This window comes from Hemitrygon akajei, chromosome 2 (genome assembly GCF_048418815.1).
Source record: "Hemitrygon akajei chromosome 2, sHemAka1.3, whole genome shotgun sequence".
Lineage (NCBI taxonomy): Eukaryota > Metazoa > Chordata > Chondrichthyes > Myliobatiformes > Dasyatidae > Hemitrygon > Hemitrygon akajei.
The window spans coordinates 25,574,039-25,591,570 of NC_133125.1; the positions used below are offsets into that span (position 1 = coordinate 25,574,039).

At 40.7% G+C, this 17,532-nt stretch overlaps 1 protein-coding gene across 11 annotated transcripts in view; it reads right to left on the reverse strand.

Annotated features, from left to right (window-relative positions):
- The window catches only part of sema6a (sema domain, transmembrane domain (TM), and cytoplasmic domain, (semaphorin) 6A), a 98,046-nt gene that overhangs the window by 21,290 nt on the left and 59,224 nt on the right, over positions 1-17,532 (reverse strand). For 8 of the 11 annotated variants that reach the window (XM_073068986.1, XM_073068956.1, XM_073069002.1 and 5 more), the window contains 9 exons: positions 14,632-14,849; positions 13,763-13,894; positions 11,208-11,363; positions 9,400-9,573; positions 7,708-7,848; positions 7,506-7,583; positions 4,712-4,770; positions 1,884-1,904; positions 1,647-1,697 (listed from right to left, as the gene is read on the reverse strand). In XM_073068986.1, the coding sequence (XP_072925087.1) occupies positions 1,647-1,697; positions 1,884-1,904; positions 4,712-4,770; positions 7,506-7,583; positions 7,708-7,848; positions 9,400-9,573; positions 11,208-11,363; positions 13,763-13,894; positions 14,632-14,849 (1,030 nt within the window). The remainder of the gene's footprint in view (positions 1-1,646; positions 1,698-1,883; positions 1,905-4,711; positions 4,771-7,505; positions 7,584-7,707; positions 7,849-9,399; positions 9,574-11,207; positions 11,364-13,762; positions 13,895-14,631; positions 14,850-17,532) is intronic. The other 3 variants (XM_073069010.1, XM_073069019.1, XM_073069037.1) reach the window with 1 other exon arrangement.

Consider the following 17,532-nt stretch of genomic DNA (forward strand, 5'->3'; position numbering starts at 1 on the left):
AAGTTGGAGATGCTAACAAAACAGAGAGTTAAATAATGCAATCTGCTGATTTGCATATGTACATGCACTTGTGCACATTATATAGAATAATTTTGGGAAATCATAAAGGGGTAGGACATAAATTGAATGGTAAGGAATGTTGATGAATGGAGGGATCTTGCAGTTTAAATCCATAGTTCTCATAAAATGGCAACACTGGTAGCTAAGAGTTTATGAGGGTATATGGCATGAGTCAGGGCAACTTTATTAAACTGTAGGAAGGATGTAGTTGCACTAGAGAAAGTACGGAGGAGATTCACAAAGACCTTTGCCTTGACTGGAGATTTTTTAGGCTGGGCTTGGTACCTTGGAGTGAAGGAGGCTGAGGGGTGACCTGAATGTGGGATATACAATTACAAGGGGCATAGGTATGGTAGAGAATCAGAATCTTTTATTTTTCCTATGGCAGGGAGAACAGAGGTACAAGAGGAAAAAAGTTTTAAAGGGAATTTGGGGGAAACATTGTTCACCAGAGAGTCACTGATATCTAGAACTTGTTGCCTGAGGAGGTGGTGGAGTTAGATACAATCAGTACATTTAAGAGACATTTAGACCAACATTGAAATAGGTTAGGCAGAGAAGGGCATGGGCCTAATGTGGGTAACTAGGATTAGTGCAGATGGGCAAAAAGGTCAGCACGTACATGATGGTACGAAGGGCATGTTCTGTACTGTGTAACCCTATGTGTCCATGACACTACAAAAATCCTCATGACAGGTTGCCCTGAGAAAGTTCAGCTTATCTAAAAATCCATCCAAGATCAATTTGTTGTGATATTAAGGCGTTGGTGTTGCTAAGATAACAGATTAGGTAAGATCTTGCTGAATGGCAGTGTGGACATGATCTTCTGGGCAATGCTGAGTTAATGTATGGCAGATGGGGCCCTTTACATTCTTAGGACGGTGAGGGCAGAACTTGGATGAAAATAAGGTAAGGTTCCCACTTCCGATAACTAGAAGTTTTCTTTGGGTAGTACAACATGGGGAGCAAATGGATGGCCTGTGTAGCACAGGAACTAGAGCTAGATTCACAGAAGAGTCTGCACTTCCAGGAGAAGCAGCTGGCATGAAAACGAGCATGACTGGCCATCGGAGGGAAAGTGAAACATGATCCTTTAATATTTTTCAATATGTAACGCATGGAAAAACCCAGTCCTTGTTCTTTATCATCTGCTAATTTCCAGAACAATCCATAGGCAAGATCTTTGCCAGAACCTCATTTTAAGCATCACAATTTGAGGCTGAAAACTCATCCATAATTTTGAGAACAGAGTTACACTAAAAGGAGGACCCAGCATTGTAGGCCATGCGATATCATGTAATCAGCAAGTCTAGATATGTATGCAGTGTGTTAGACAAAACAGTCTTGTTCATTATCAGTCAAGGATAGCCGCTGTGATTAGGCATTACTATTGCTCTAATCAGCAAGACCTTGGTCTTGTAGCAATGCTAGTATCTACAGAAAGCTAACTGGAGTGTAGGATATTAGAAGACAAGGAAGCCATGGAAAGAACAGCTAAATAATCTATGTTAGCAGAAGAACTGATTTACAGTTAAAATAAATGCACACTAAGGTTGATAAAACTGGGTTAAAAAAGAAACACTGACCATATATTGTATCACGAGACATTTCATGACCTTGTGGAGTGGTTGAAAAGTCTAAGAAGAAAACCATGATGAAAAAGAAAACAAAACGTTTCAAAAGAAGGAAAAGAAATATAAGTGTAATATAACAACTTGAATCTGAGTCTCAATGATAAAATGTAGTTAGGAGATGGGAAAGATGCAACGTTAACCAAATGTTCACACAATCAATGTTGAAGCAACAGTATCATATAGGCTTACCATTCAGTGCCACAAAGGAATCTGCCAAAAAAAAGGGAAAGGGTGTTAAATATTAATGTCTACACAATAGATTAAATCATGTTATATAATAGTTGCCGAGAATTCTTAAGGATTCATTTACAAAGCTATGAACTAATCTGAAAGAATTTTCATACTCATTTATAAATAGTATTGTGTTACAAGAGGTTTTACAAAAGCAACAGGAAGTGATAACAGTTCTGAAACGGTGAAAGAAATATAATGCATTATCATGATTGTATTGCCTGGGCAATTTTCTTCACCCATAACATGTTTTTTTTTTAATAACCACACCAACTTTTTAATTTTGATTCAGAAAAGCAGATTTCCTTTGAAATCTGAGGTTTTGTCAGCTACTTCTCTCCCGTTATTGAAATGCTTCTTTGTTTATCTAAATAACCAGAAACTGTTAGATAAATCAAAGCCCTCAAGGGTTAAAGAAGGAATCTTCTTTGCACCAAGTGTTTGCTTGTATCTAGCTGCCTATAATAAAAAGGTGGTAATTATTTTTCCCATTTGATATAAGGTTTTTAATCACTTCTTCTGAAAAAGTCTGGGAAAGGAAAATTATTTTCTTGAAGATATTTTTCCTTAAACAAGTCGAATATTTACAATAATAGGAAGGACTATCACCCGCTCTGTATTTTATCTGCCACCGTGTAAAATTTATTTCTGGTATCTGGACATTGTTGGCACTGCCATTACTTATTCCCTATTGCTTAATGCCACTGAGAAGATGTAGAGAGCTGACTTCATGAAACACTGCAGCTCTGGTGGAGGGGTTTGCAATATGGTTATATAGAGAAATCTATATTTTTCATCTAGTGATGAAGGAAGATTAATGATACATTTCCAGAGCCAGGATGGCCGGCAACTTCAGTGTGCTCAAATGTCTTTGCCTTTGTCAAGGATGCACGCTTAGCCCACTGCTATACTCTCCCCACACCCATGAGTTTGTGGCTAGGTACAGCTCAAATGCCATTCATAAATTTGCTGATGAGACAACTATTGTTGGCAGTATTTCAGATGGTGATGAGGAGGTGTACAGGAGTGAGATAGAGCTGGTTCCTAAGGAACTCCATCTATAATGTCCTGGAGCTGATGTTATGGAACTCAACCATTTTCCTTTGTGCAAGTCAGAATTCCCGTCATTGGAGAGGCTTTCCTTTGATGCCCTTTTGACTTCACCACCTTGTTGGCATATTCAGTCAAAGGTTGCCTTGATATCAAGGACATTTACCTTCACCTCACCACTGGAATTCAGTTCCTTTGTCCATATTGCTGATGAAGTCTGGAGCTGTGAGTTACTTACAAAACCTATACTGGATGCTGGTGAGTAGGTAATTGGTACGAAGGTTCTGGTGAGTAACACTTTACTGATAGGTTCCATCATTTTGTTGATGACGAGAGTAGACTAGTTAATTAGCTGGGTTGGATTATCTCTTTCTGCTTCATGAACAGGACATACCTGGACAAGTTTCTACATTGTTTGGTAGACACTTATATAGCTGTGCTGGAGCAGCTTGATGAGAGGAGCAGCTATTTGTGGAGCATAGTCTTCTTTACCACTCTAGGATGCTGGATGCTATCTGGTCCTGTTGCCTCTGCAGTCGCCATTTCTTGACGTCACGGCAGAAATGGCTGATGACTGGCTTCTGAGGATTTCAGAAGGAAGCTGAGGTAGATTATCCATTTGGCACCTCTGAATGAACATGCCTTCAAATGTTTTGGCCTTTGATTTAACAGTTATGCACTGTTCTCGACTATCACTATTGGGGATGGATATGTTTTTGGAGCTTCCTCTGCCCATTAGCTGTTTAATTGCCCACCACCATCCATGGCTAGATGTGGAAGGACTGCATAGCCTCAGTCCGATTTGTTGATTGAGACATGACTTAGACCTGTCCATTGCAGGATGCTTTTGCTGTTTACCACACAAGCAATGTAGCGTAGCAGTTTCACTAGGCTGGCATTTTATCAGTTTTAGGTATGCCTGGTGCTGTTCCTAGACTCCTCAATGAACCGTGTTTAATAAACTGCAGAGAACGGGGGGAAAAAAAACAGTTTAATGATTGCTTGATGCTCTATAGTAATACAGATTTTTCTCTGTGTGAGATTTGCAAAGATTGTAGCTGAGGAATAGGGTTTCACAACTGAGCTCTGCATTCCCAGATGACAGCTGTCATCTCATTTGCATGCTGCCTGATGGGAAGTGGGCCGGTTGGCATGGAGATAAGAGAAGGGCGAAGAGGGTGATCAGAAATCAGGGGACGGGGTAAGGAGAAATCAGGCGGGATAGGGAGAATTGGCTGAGGGAAGAATCAATCTGTGTCATGTTGGGTAACAGTACCCTCCATGCTAAGGAGTGCTCTGATCATACAGCTCCTTAGCAATTGCTGCAGCCACAGTGCCGTACCGAACATATCCAAGGATGATGGGCTGCCAGTCTGGTGAAACAGCAATACCAGTTGACTTGTGTGTTAATAGCAAAAACAATGGAGTAGATGGAGATGCTGGCTTCTCCATCAGAGCTTCCTATAACTCAGAAATGTGTGTGATGCCCAGTGATGATGTCATACCACCCATGCAAAATACACCAGGGAACCATCGCAGAGGAGTATAACAGGAAATGCCTGGTCTAATTTCCTGGTGGGGACCAACAATTCAAATAATATGTACACTATGTTTGTATATATGACTATAGCACAAAAATAGGCACTATTTTTCTTTCTTATCCACCTATTAGGCTTCAAAATTATTTCACATTAATAATAATGCACAAGATGCATGAGTTAAACAGGTTTGATTACTTTGGCAGTCACCCAGGCCATCTGTGTTCCCATGCTCGATATCTTGTTCAAATGATGATCTGCAGAAGAGAAGGAGAGAAAACATCCATTGGTTATTTAGAATAAAATGATAACCAAAGCTCTGAAATGTCAACTTCAACTGATAGTTCAGACAGGATTTACATTCACTGTCGATGACCCACAGACCACAACTCATCGAATGGCCCCGTTCTATGCTTGTTACTTCATCCCAGCTGAGAAAGAGGTCAAAGCACAATTCTCCTTGTTTCCTGCTTGCAAACTTGGGGGAGGGGGGCGTTGCAGTTATAATCATGATTGGAAGAGAACAGTAGGGAGCAAAAGTATTGATCCTTGCTGAACCTTAATTGCTTTCTACTTTCCATTTTTCAATTCTAAACGTAATGAAAAATGTTACATTATAGAGTTCTACAACAATTCAGGGACACAATCCCTGAGTTAAGCACGCAACTTCATTAATTGGCATCATATGAATTTGTCCAGACAATGACTTGCAGCCAGCATAGAATATGGTCAACAACTTCTATACCCAAAATATTAAAATCAGCTGTACTGGTAAACTATAAATTGAGTTATTTACTATTGCCTTACACACTCAAGAGAGGAATCTTAAAGGTTGTGATGGTGTTTGAATGCACCTGCTGCTCTTGTTCTTAGTAGTAGAAGGCATGAGTTTGGCCAGTGACGTCAGAGTAGCCTGGATGAGTAACTACACTGCTGCCATGTTACCCCCTGTGATGGGGAAAGAGAACGCAGAGAGCCAGCCAAGCAGCTACGTTTGCATTCATGGTGTAAAGCTTGCTGAGCATTGCTGGAACCCTGCTCACCCATATAATCACATTACTGATTTGTATCACGGAGATACTGAGAAGGAAGTCACTTACAGTACAATAACCACCATTTGCTCTACTCCTTAGGTCCAGTATTTATATGACTGGCCTGGCCAAAATTATAATCGGTATTGACTGCTGTTCCACCTTCCTTCTCTCCATGGTATTGAACATATCATATCAGTGGTACTACAGTTACTGCATGTCAAGGGGACGCAATTAGGCTCTTGTTGAAAACAGTCATTGCCTACCACTAGTTGCTGCTTATAGACGGCTTTTGAGGGTTTGTAGGAAAATAAACAGAATAAGTCAACTTCACTAAAAGAGCAAGTATTAAAATTGGCGTATCTTACTTAAGTTCTTGGTTGAATTCTGCCTGCTATTAGGATGCTAAATAGCAGGTAACATGGTGGGAATTGTGTGATATGCTCTTGTGCAGATATTGGGGTGTTTATCAATGACCGTTTCTCCTCACCACTTGATGCATATAAATCACAAAGCCCAATATTTCAAAGTTCAAAGTAAATTTAGCATCAAAGTATGCATACGTTACGATACATCACCCTGAGATTCATTTTCTTGTGGGCATTCACAGTAGAACAAAGAAATACAGCAGAATCAATCAAACACTACAAAGAAAGACTGACAAACAACCATGGGCAAGAGAAAACAAACTATGCAAAGACAAAAAAACCCAAATAATAATATGCCTGTTTCATAGCATAGCATTTAGTATATTGTGGCATTTTAGTACATGGAGCTGTCTCTTTATTTCACAGTGTACAGCTGGATGCTCAGGGGAGGATCTGTGTTTGTGTATTACCATTCTCCTCAGTTCCTTATTTCAGCTGTGACTTTCAGAGGACCGGTCTGCTTTAGTAATGATAGATATAAACCTCATGAGGTAAACTGCCATCACACTATCTTGGAAGGCAGCAGTGTGTGATGAGTTGGCAGTATTTATCTCATCTACCCTGCAGCTGGTAGAATGTGAAGAAACAGGTGGAAAAAATACTAAGGATTAGGATATGGCAAGGAGAAGAGTAAGGCTACAGACCCACAGAAGCCCAGCTTTATTTTCCATGCTATGCCAAACAAATTTATGCCCTCCCATAAGCTAAAAAGTGACTGTTCATTTAAAATAAAAGAAGGCAAGCAGCCAATTTTTGTGATTATCAGATGATACAGAATTCAGACCTCCAACAGGACCCTGGGGTAAATTACACCATTGACTTCAGATTAACATCTGGCAAAAGGTACCGAAGCATTTGGGCTCTCATGACCAGACTGTGCAACAGTTTCTTCCCCCAAGCCATCAGACTCCTCAATACTCAGAGTCTAGGCTGACATTGTAATGTGTCCTCTACTGTGCCTATTGTCTTGTTTATTAATTATTGTACTGCCCTGCACTGTTTTCTGCACTTTATGTAGTCCTGTGCAGGTCTGTAGTCTAGTGCAGTTTTTATATTGTTTTACGTAGTCTAGTGTAGCCTTGTGCTGTCTCACATAGTCTAGTGTAGTTTTGTGTTGTTTCATGTAGCACCAGGGTCCTGGGGGAATGTTGTTTTGTTTTTACTGTGTACAGTACCAGCAGTTTATGGTGGAAATGACAATAAAGCAACTTGAACTTGAACAATAGAAAATAGTTTCCAATAGGGCTCAGCCTCGTACAGGTCCTCCACAGCTTATGAATACCCAACTTATGTATGGCCTGTAAATACGAATGAGGGTTTGAGAGACCACATGGCAACAGGCATCTTCTGCTGTGTGGGAACTCAGTTTGCAGCCGTGTCTCTGACTTGTGAACTATTTGTGTTATGAAGAGTTCCTGGAACAGAGCCCTGCTTTAACCTGGGGAGAACCTGTACTATCAATGCTGCTTGCTTAACTTCTCCAGCGCAAGCCGTACTTGTTCATTTCTCCTTCATTTAAAAAGGATCACTTACTTTGTTCCTGGTGACAACTGCACACAGGATCCCTCCTTTAGCCAACCGCAGTAGGGGTCCCGAGAGGCAACACAAGCCCTGGAGAAAAGGCAAAAAGAAATTTGTGAATGCACATCTAAGGCATTATCCATGTAAACCCCTCCCAAATAAATGCGCACGCGCACACACACGCACGCACGTCACTGACAAACCCCATACTTACTTTTTGCACTTGCTGTGTCGTTCACATCGAGCGAGAGGTACCCTCACGACACAAGTGGAAAACGCCACGTAGAGAGCACTACTGGGCTTATCAAGCTGCATACCCACGATTCTTCGGTCTTCCACTCCATCAACACTGCACCTAACACCAAATGGGAAAATTTACCTCATGAGAATTTGACCCAATACACAGAGACTGTTGGGTTTCTATGGGAATGAGCAGCTCTCCCTGCCCTAGGGAACTATTCATTCACACGCAGCATTTGTCCCTGCAAGTGTGACAGTGCTACACCTCCTCCCTCACCACCATTCAGGACCCAATAGCCCTCCCAGGTGAGGCAACACTTCACGTGCGAATCTGTCAGAGTCATTTATTGTATCCAGTGCTCCTAGCGTGGTCTCCTCTAGCGGGTACTGCTTTGTCCAGCACATTTGCACTGTCCACTGCAAAAGGCAGGATCTCCCGGTGTCTACCCGTTTCAATTCAACTTTGCATTCCCATTCTGACATGTCCTCTAATTTTCTTTAGCAGGTCCTTCTGGCCGAACAAATGGCACCACACAGCAACCCACCAATTTAACTCAAGCCTAATCGCAGGACAAGTTACAATCACCAATTAGCCCACTAACTGGTACATCTTTGGAATGTGGGAGGAAACCTGAGAGCCCGGAGGAAACTAACACGTTTGCAGGGAGGACGTACAAACTCCTTACAGACCACATCAGAATTGAACTCCGAACTGTGACACCCCCAGCTGTGATAGTGTCACACTAAATGCTACACTAATGTGACTCACTATGGCTCTATTGCCATGATGAGGCCACGCTCAAGATGAAGAACCAAAACCTCATATTCTCTCAGGGTACCATCAACCCTGATGGCATGAAAATCAATCTCTCCAACTTCTGGTAATTTCTTTCCCCCTGCACCGTTTCTCTTTTCCCATTCCACATTCTGGTTCCCCTCTTATCACATCTCTTCTCCTCACCTGTCCATCATCTCCCTCTGATGCCCCTCCTCCTTCCCGTTCTCCCATGGTCCACTGCCCTCTTTTATCAGATTCTTTCCTCTTTAGACCTTTACGTCTTCCACCTATCACCTCACAGCTTCTCATTTTATCCCACCTCCCCCCTCACCCGGTCTCACCTCTCACCTGCCTGCTTAAAATCCTTCCCCTGCCCAACATTTTATTCTGGCTTCTGCCCCCTTCATTTCCAGTCCTGATGAAGCGTCTCAGCCCAAAACATAGGCTGTTCATTTCCCTCCACTGATGCTGCCTTACCTGCTGAGTTGCTCCAGTATTTTCTCTGCTTTGCTATTCATTCCTGCTTTCTAGTCTGTGTAAAATGGGGATCATTGGGGATTACAGCAAAAGCACAAGAACGCAAGTTTGGAGCATATTCTGCTGTCTGCGTGTTTTTGGATGATATGTGCTTCACCATATGCAACAGGCATATGTGCCTGTTCACCATAATGCTCAATTCTTTGACCTTTCAAAAATGTATCTACCTCAGTCCATCTCCAGACATTATGTAAAAATTCACCCTTTCCAGTTGTGCAGAGCATGGGTGCAGCATGACTGAAGTGCTGCTTTTGTTTTAATGCACTGCTTTTTGATCTGTGAGGGCTGTTGAAATGAAATAATGAGTTTCTTCTGGCTTAAATCACAAATATGAACAGATAGTGTACCTACTTTTCTGCATTGTAGATATTTATTTCCTCCAGGAAGATGCTGTCATTGATGGAGCCCATGTTTGCTTTAGCCAGAAACTTTAAGATGATTCCTTTCTCTGACCCTAAAAACACCACAGTGTAATTTTGGTATGGACCAGCAGCAATGTCCACTGCAATTTTAGTCAAACGATACCTATTTTAAGAAAAAATAAACAGGCTTCATAAACACAAGAGATTCTGCAGATACTGGAAATCCAAAGTAACATATGCAAGATGCTGGAGGAACTCAGCAGGTCAGGTAGCATCTATGGAAAGGAATAGTATCAGCTTCTCCGTGTCAGTCCTGATGAAGGGTCTCAGCCTAAAATGTCAACTATTTATCCCATTCCATAGAAACTGACTGACCTGCTGAGTTCCTCCAGCATCTTGTGTGTGCTAAACAGGTTTCATGTAATTTGTATTAAAATTCAGTCATACAGCAAAACCATGCTGAATCCTAAAACATTAACAGGAATATATTTTAAGGTGCATTTCAGTATCATCTCAAACAAAATAATCAGTCTTTTTTAAAAAGAAAATAGATGATGCCTGACTCAGAATACACTGAAAGAAGGGCAACAATCTCTAAGAGGTGGTGAAATCAAAATGCAACAAGTTCCTTCGCAATATAACAGAGAGCTTTGGCTTGTGTGGGTTCTTTAACCAGAGTTGGTTCCCATTTAACAGTAATATGCTGACTGCTTCAAGAAAAAGACAAGCTCCCTTTTGTTCACCTACACTGGCAGATCAACTGGACTCAAATTCTAAATATATCTGTACCAAGGGCTGCATTGTTCAGCTCATGAAATATGATTTTTAAAGAACTGATCTTTCACTATATATGGGCATAACAGTGCAGTCACTGTTTAAACTCTTACCAGCTGTGCTGCCTTCAAGCAGACGCTAGAGAAAGTCACGCACTAAATAAATATTTCCCCAGCAACTACACTGCTACAATGAACAGGAGCTCATACAAGCCAACTAAAACTAATATAAAAGCCAGAGCAGCAAAAAATCTTTTCTTAAAAGAAATTGCGTGAAAATGTCAAAAGTGTACAGAATACCAATTAGAATGCAAAAAGAGATAGAGAAGTTTAACATCGCCAATGGGCTCATTCACAGAAATGTCTTTTTCTCACAGAAACCGCTTCAGCATTTAGTGCCCTTGATTGTCAGTCAGGCAACATCTGTTGTTATACCATCTTTGAAGATGTTCTTTCTTTTCCAACTGCATGGCATCACCATAATCCTCAACGAATCTGTTTACTTAACACGCTGCAAACCATTTAGAAAATATCTTTGCTAACTGCCATCAAATCTAATGGAAAACCCTGGAGGGAACAATTCTATTTCATATAACGAAGTTTTTGATCCTGGCCTATATTGAGCATTAGGTTAAATAATATTGGGGAAACTCACTTAATGTAGGCCCAGGCAGCCTAGAATGACAACCCTGACAAGGGCTGTTTAGCCATTCACTGAGATCATATCTGATGATCCTTTTCACCATATCCCTTAATATCTTTGGTTAATAAAAATATATCAAGTTCAGATTTGTTAATAACAATTCAAAGTATCAATTCTGTATTTCTGCTACTTTTTGCAATCACAACTAGTTTGTCCTCCGGCAAACCCAGCATGCTCTGTGGTCTTAATTTCTTTTACCGATAGGATGACTTTCTTTTTATGCAATGAAGCCTGTTTCTCTTTTCATTGGAAACATTTTGCCAGCACGGCCAGTGAGAAAGGATTGGCATTGGTTAAATAAAGACCAAATAGAATACTAACCTGACCATTGTCCTCAAAAACCATGGCCTATTGTAAATTGAGGGTACAGCTTCGTCCAGGAGAGGGTGTGTTTTAATGAAGTTGAGGGTGTCATCTGGAAATCCATTGGAGGTGCCATATTTTTCCAATGTTAGTGAACCTGCACAACTACCCGGCCTGTGTAGGAGAACAAAGATGGGATAGTCAAAGAAGCAGCAAGCAGCCAGTAAAGGTTACAGTGACATTCAAGGATGAGACGACAAAAATAGTGTATTTTGTCAGTAAAACTATTGCTGTATTTCTGCTGGACGATGTAACTTTCAGCGGTATTTGTAGATGATCTTACAACAATTGGATTCCAATGAACTGCTCACATTGTCCAATCTTGGTGACCGTACAACTGAAAGCACGCCTAGCCAAGAAATTAGCTCATGAGTGTTCACAAGACTTCCAAACCCCAAGTCAAGCAAACTCCAAGTTGTACGTTTCACAGGGCACTTGCCAGCCTGCCTCAGAACCCTTAGCAAAGTGCATATGTTTTGTAGACTGGAGATCAGCCTAGCTTACTCCCAAGATCCCAGTACTCCAAGCCAGCTACCTAAAATGCAAATGGCTTTTTATGAAATTTGAGCTATATACATCGTACATCCTGTAGTTAAACCGACCAACAGCCAGTTCGCAATTGCTGCACAAGGCCAGACTGAAGCCCCTTTGAGTCTCTGAAGCTTTCTAGATTTATAGGTGTTCAGATCCTGTAACTATGTGATGTTTGCAGTTAACTCCTTATTCCCAAATAATTACCCAAAATGAAGAGTAATAGATTATTAGTAATATCACTGCACTTAATGTCAAGAGGAAGTCCAAAGTTCTGTTTGCAACAAAGAACAAAGTATGAGTCGGCAGGTCACTTGCCGGGCTATTTTTAGAATGACCTGGGTGGGCGTTAAGTTTTCTTTAGCCATTCATGGTAGCAAGGCTTTTACAGTATTGGGGGGGAGGTGGCAGGAGTCTTTGTTAGAGAGGTAACGGAAAGTGCACAGTAAATCATTGAAACATAAATCCTGAAAGTTCAAAAATTAATGTAGCTTGATTAGGTTTTCCGGTTAGAACTGAATGATTAATGAAACAAAATAGCTATTGAACCAGTTTGTGGGATGTGGAAGGGGAAAAAGGTGGCTAAAACTCATATTGTTTTAACGTTGAATTTGACTTACAAAGCAGCAAATCACAGAATGTTGTCCTGATAATTGACTCAGGCTGCCACAAGACTAACAAAGACTAAAAATTAAATGAAGCAGTTTATCCCATCAAGAAAAAACCTCATCATAATCCTGTGCGCTTTAAATAACCAAATTATTACTGGGTTGCTCTTGTGTGTCATAAATGTGAGAAATCTGAACAGACCCAGGTTGCTACTTGGTTTCACGAGAGCTTGGCTTTATTTTCACATGTAGAGTGAAATGCGGTGTTTGTGTCAACAACTAACAAGAGTCCGGGCACGTGCTGGAAGCAGTCTGCAAGTGTCGCCCTGCTTCCCGGTACCAGCATGGCATGCCCACACTGCTTTTAATAAATAAGTCTCCAGAAGTGTGCCTAAATAAATACTATTTTTCCTCTTCTTCAATATCTTTTTCCACTATTAATTGGTAAATCAAATGGACTACTCTAAGTATGAATCAAGAAAATTTTTGCTTGCCAGATGCAATGGGAGGAGTGCCCAGTTACTGCAATTGTTCCAGTCCTTTTCTTTGCTATTCACCAGAAAGCACCAACCTGTTTTAAATTAAATAGCTCAACACCTCTGCTAAAACAGCAGGGAAAAGAATCTCTTACAAACACATTGAGCATTGGCATATATATCATTCACAGTTTATTTTTACAACCTAATTACAATATGAGTGTACTTATGCATTGCAATATTTCTGATATATTGGTTATGGCATTTTGTATAGCAAAATTCTAATAAAACCTTCAAAATATTGGTTAGGGATGCTTAAAGATTACTTTTTTCCCCCCTCAGATTAATTCAGAGGTGCCTCAGCTAATATTTATCCCCAGCCAATATCACTAAAACATAGCTTATCTCGATAGTACGCCACAGCCAGGAGTCACATTTCAAGCAAGAATACAAATAGGACGAGGCAGTTTCTGGCCCAGAGCAGCACTAACAATGTATGAAGCAGTATCATCAATAGACACTGATCCTGCATTTTGGCTTATCTTATGTAAAAATCAGAAGAGCCAAATAAAAGTATCAACAATTTTTATATTGATTTTGAATTAATATTGCTTCAAGAGCCAGTGAAATGTTACCTCTTTGAATACTCATTTTTTCTTATGTGTGGATAAAATGAAGGAAGAAAAGACATGGTTATGCATTTACAGCAAGCTAATAGGATGTAAATGGAATCAGTGCCCTGTATAATGCTGGAATGCCCTTAAAAATTACTTTGAAGAACAATCTTGCCACAGTGAGCCAAACTTCAACAAAATGAAAGGATTTTGTACTGTTTGAACATTTGGATATGTTTTAAAGGTTTTTCTTATTAAATCCATCTTAGGGAGAGCTGGCATACCTTGGCTTAGGAACTCGTTCTTCAGGGACAGGGGTCCAGGTGGAGTCGGAAGTCTTCTGTTCTTTGAATCGACCAGTAAAAACAGTGGCAATATCCTCCATATCATATGCACAGACGGCTGAGCCTGGGATGCTGCGTTGTGACATTTAGCAGAAAGGCACAGTTCACTTAAAACCCATGTAGCAAATTAATCCTTTAACACATTCTTCAAAATTGGCTTCCCAGTCTCCTCCTAACAACCTAGTAGGAGTTTTCACAGAGTTTCAGGGTGTTTTTTCTCCCACCACCCTAACTAAGCTCAATGCCTACACACCTGATTTCCTTCCCTAACTTCTTCATGGACACAGCCACTTGCCGATGACACTGGAGAATTGTGCTGGTACACACGATAGTTTACCCTTTACTTGTCCTGAGCATTTAATTCATTTTTGCTCTAGGCAGCAAATGGTGATAATTAGGCAACAGGAAGGATGAACTACTGCCAGTTCTATGAGCAAAAACAACCACCAAATATTACTGATTCTAGACTTGCTCAAATAGAGATTCTGTCCGTGTCATTGTAGTAGCTAGATCAAGCAACAAAAACAACCTCAGAGATACAATGACATCAGCAGATTCAGAAACATTAGTCATTTTCAGAGTGAATATGCAATTGCACCCAATTTAAAATAACAGCTTCTTAAAAAGAAAAAAAATCAAATAATTATGTTCATTCTGGAAATATAATTAAGGAATCTTGGCAAAATTACATTTGACCTCCACTTAATTTGCACATCTTTCTACATTGGTAGTTTAAACAAGCTGTGTGCCTTAGACATTTCATTTTAAAGCTTTAGTTCTGAATCTCAGGTGCTGCCTAATACGTTTACCTGTTGTAAGGTGTAGAAAATGTTGCCAGAATGACATCACGGCCATTAATACGTACGACATCTGTCACTGACTGTAGGATATTGAAGTAAAAATGTGAATCCCCAGGTACGGAACAGTTGAGTCGCGCCTTCACAAAGGACGTCCACTGCTTCTCCAACACTCGTTGAGAACCTCCCATGTCATTTTTACAGACTCGTGCAACTCGTGGGAAAAGAACCTGAAAATATCAAAGTGAGCCTTTTGATATTCCCTTCAGCTCTCAAGCAATCACTTTATAATTTTGCTACATAGACCTCTAATCTCAAGCTAAAGGCCATACTAAAATAAAGTTATCCAAATGGAATGAAGTCTCCAGTGGTGTGGCAAGTAAGTACTTGGATATGCCTAGTTAAAGATTACATCGTGCAAGATCAGTCTCTGAGGAGCTCTGCAAATTGAATTAACAATTTCTGTTAATATCATCTAAAGGACACGTAGACAAGAAGTATGGATATTTTGTCTGTGTTTTTAAGCTAATACACTTATTTGTGTAAGGTCCCTTCTCCTGCTTTGATTCTCCTGACATGGACAAAGGAATAAGTTGATTGTTCCTTCACATTTCAGAAACTGATTAGCTAACCTACACTCAATGGCCGCTTTATCAGTTACATCTGCAGACCTGCTCGTTAATGCAAATATCTAATCAGCTAATCATGTGCCAGCAATTCAGTGCATAAAAGCATGCAGACATGGTGAAGAGTTTCGGTTGTTGTTCAGACCAATTAGTAGAAAGGGGTAAAAAAAAAAAGAGTGATCTAAGTGACTTTAACCATGGAATGATTGTTGGTACCAGATGGGGTGGTGAGAGTATCTGAGAAACTGCTGATTGCCTGAGATTTTCTCACACAGCACTCTCAAGAGTTTACAAATAATGGTGCAAAAACAAAAAAAAAATCCAGTGAGCTGGTGCTTTGAAGTGGATACAAGGGGAATGTCAGAGGCACGTTTTTTCCACAGAGAGTGGTGGGAGCGTGGAATGCACTGCCAGCGACGGTGGTAGAGGCAAATACAATAGGGTCTTTTAAGAGACTCTTAGATAGGTACATGGAGCTTAGAAAAATAGAGGGCTATGTAGTAGGGAAATTCTAGGCAGTTTCCAGAATAGGTTACATGGTCGGCACAACATTGTGGGCTGAAGGGCCTGTAATGTACTGTAGATTTCTATGTTTCTATGCGCAGCAGTTCTCTGAGGGCAATCTCCCTGCTAATGAGAGAGGTCAGAAAAGAATGGTTCAATCTGACAGGAAGGTGACAGTAACTCAAATAACCACATGTGCAGCAGTGGCGTGCAGAAGAGCATCTCACAAACCACAACACGTTGAACTACAGCAGTGGAAGATGTTGAAGATACACCCAGTGGCCACTTTATTAGGTACAGAAAGTACCTAATAAAGTGGCCTTTGAGTGTATGTCACAAAGAGAAAAAAATGATTAAGTATCTGTTGAAGCTGGCAGGAGATTGAAATTAAGATTAATGCCACTCATAGTGAAAGGCAACAGTTAATGTAAAGCGGTATTGTGAGTCATCAGAAATTGGGAATTTTAAATCCATTCCCACAGGGATGATATCATAGCCCAATGTACTAGAGTAGATTTAACTGGAGATCAACATTTTCCCTCCCTCATTCAGTGCGTGTTGAGCTGCTAGAAAGTTCACAGGACCATTTATTATCAGAGATGGTGGAGACAATCCAATATTTCAAAAGAAAATTAGGGGAAGAGGTCATGGGAAGCCTGTACTACATGTACACCTGGCTTTTGTAAATGAAAATGACGTTCAGAAAATGACCATTTTTTAAAATGAAAACCAGATTCCAAAGGGTATGAATTATGAGCAGTATGGAGTATGGATTTCACAATTTAAAAGTTGCATTCCCTGCTGTTTAGAAGGTCCTGAGGTGGTTTGCTCGATGTTTGAAGGATAATTAAGGGTAATTGATAGGGTTGGTTAAAATGCTCTGTGCTCAAAGGCTCGCGATGTGGCTGTGCAACAAAAGACCCTGGAGTCTACACGCATCTGAAGACCTGTCACAGGGCTCCAGGATCGGATGTCTGTGTGAGCAGGAGGCACAAGGGCCACTGAGTCGGTGCACCTGGATTTCTGGATCCTGCCATTGGATAGTCCGGGGTATACCAAAGGACAGAGCCCGAAGGTTGATCGGAAATCTGGAAGTCAGCATCCAAAGCCTGGAGATTGGAAGCCTGCGCTGGAGTTGGAGGACAATCCACGTGTGTGGGAAGGAGGGAACGGGTTTGTTTGTTACTGTTTTGCTGCTTGTAGCATTCCGTTTTGTTGCATTCTGAGCATTGTGGGTATACTGTGTAGGCACTAGAAGGAGTGGTGGCATTTGCAGGCTGCCCCAGCACATCCCTGGGTGTATTGGTTGCTAATGCAAATGATGATTTCACTGTGTGCTTCAATGTACACGTAAGTAAATCTGAATGTAGATTCTTGGGCTAGGCTCTAAAAACTAGAGCCTGGGCTTTTAGGAATGACATTAACAAGGGCTGATAGACATTTGGAACTTGTTTCTGCAAATGGCAAATGATGCTCCATCAATTGTTGAATTTAATGCCATGATTAATCGACTTGTGTTAAGCAAAGCTATTAAGTGATAATGGGATGAAAGTGGATGTATGGAAGTAGGTCACAGATTAGGCTTGAATTAACTGAACGACAGAACTGCTTCAAGGGAATAAATGATCCACTCCTTTACATCACATCCTTCTTTTCAGATCCTAAGGTTTGTTGGAAGGTAAAGAGAAATTCTCTGAGCATCAGAATTAAATTCAGAATTAGTTGATGATTAAATGCACTTTGATCTTGACTACTCAGTCTTCAGCAAAGTACAGATACAACA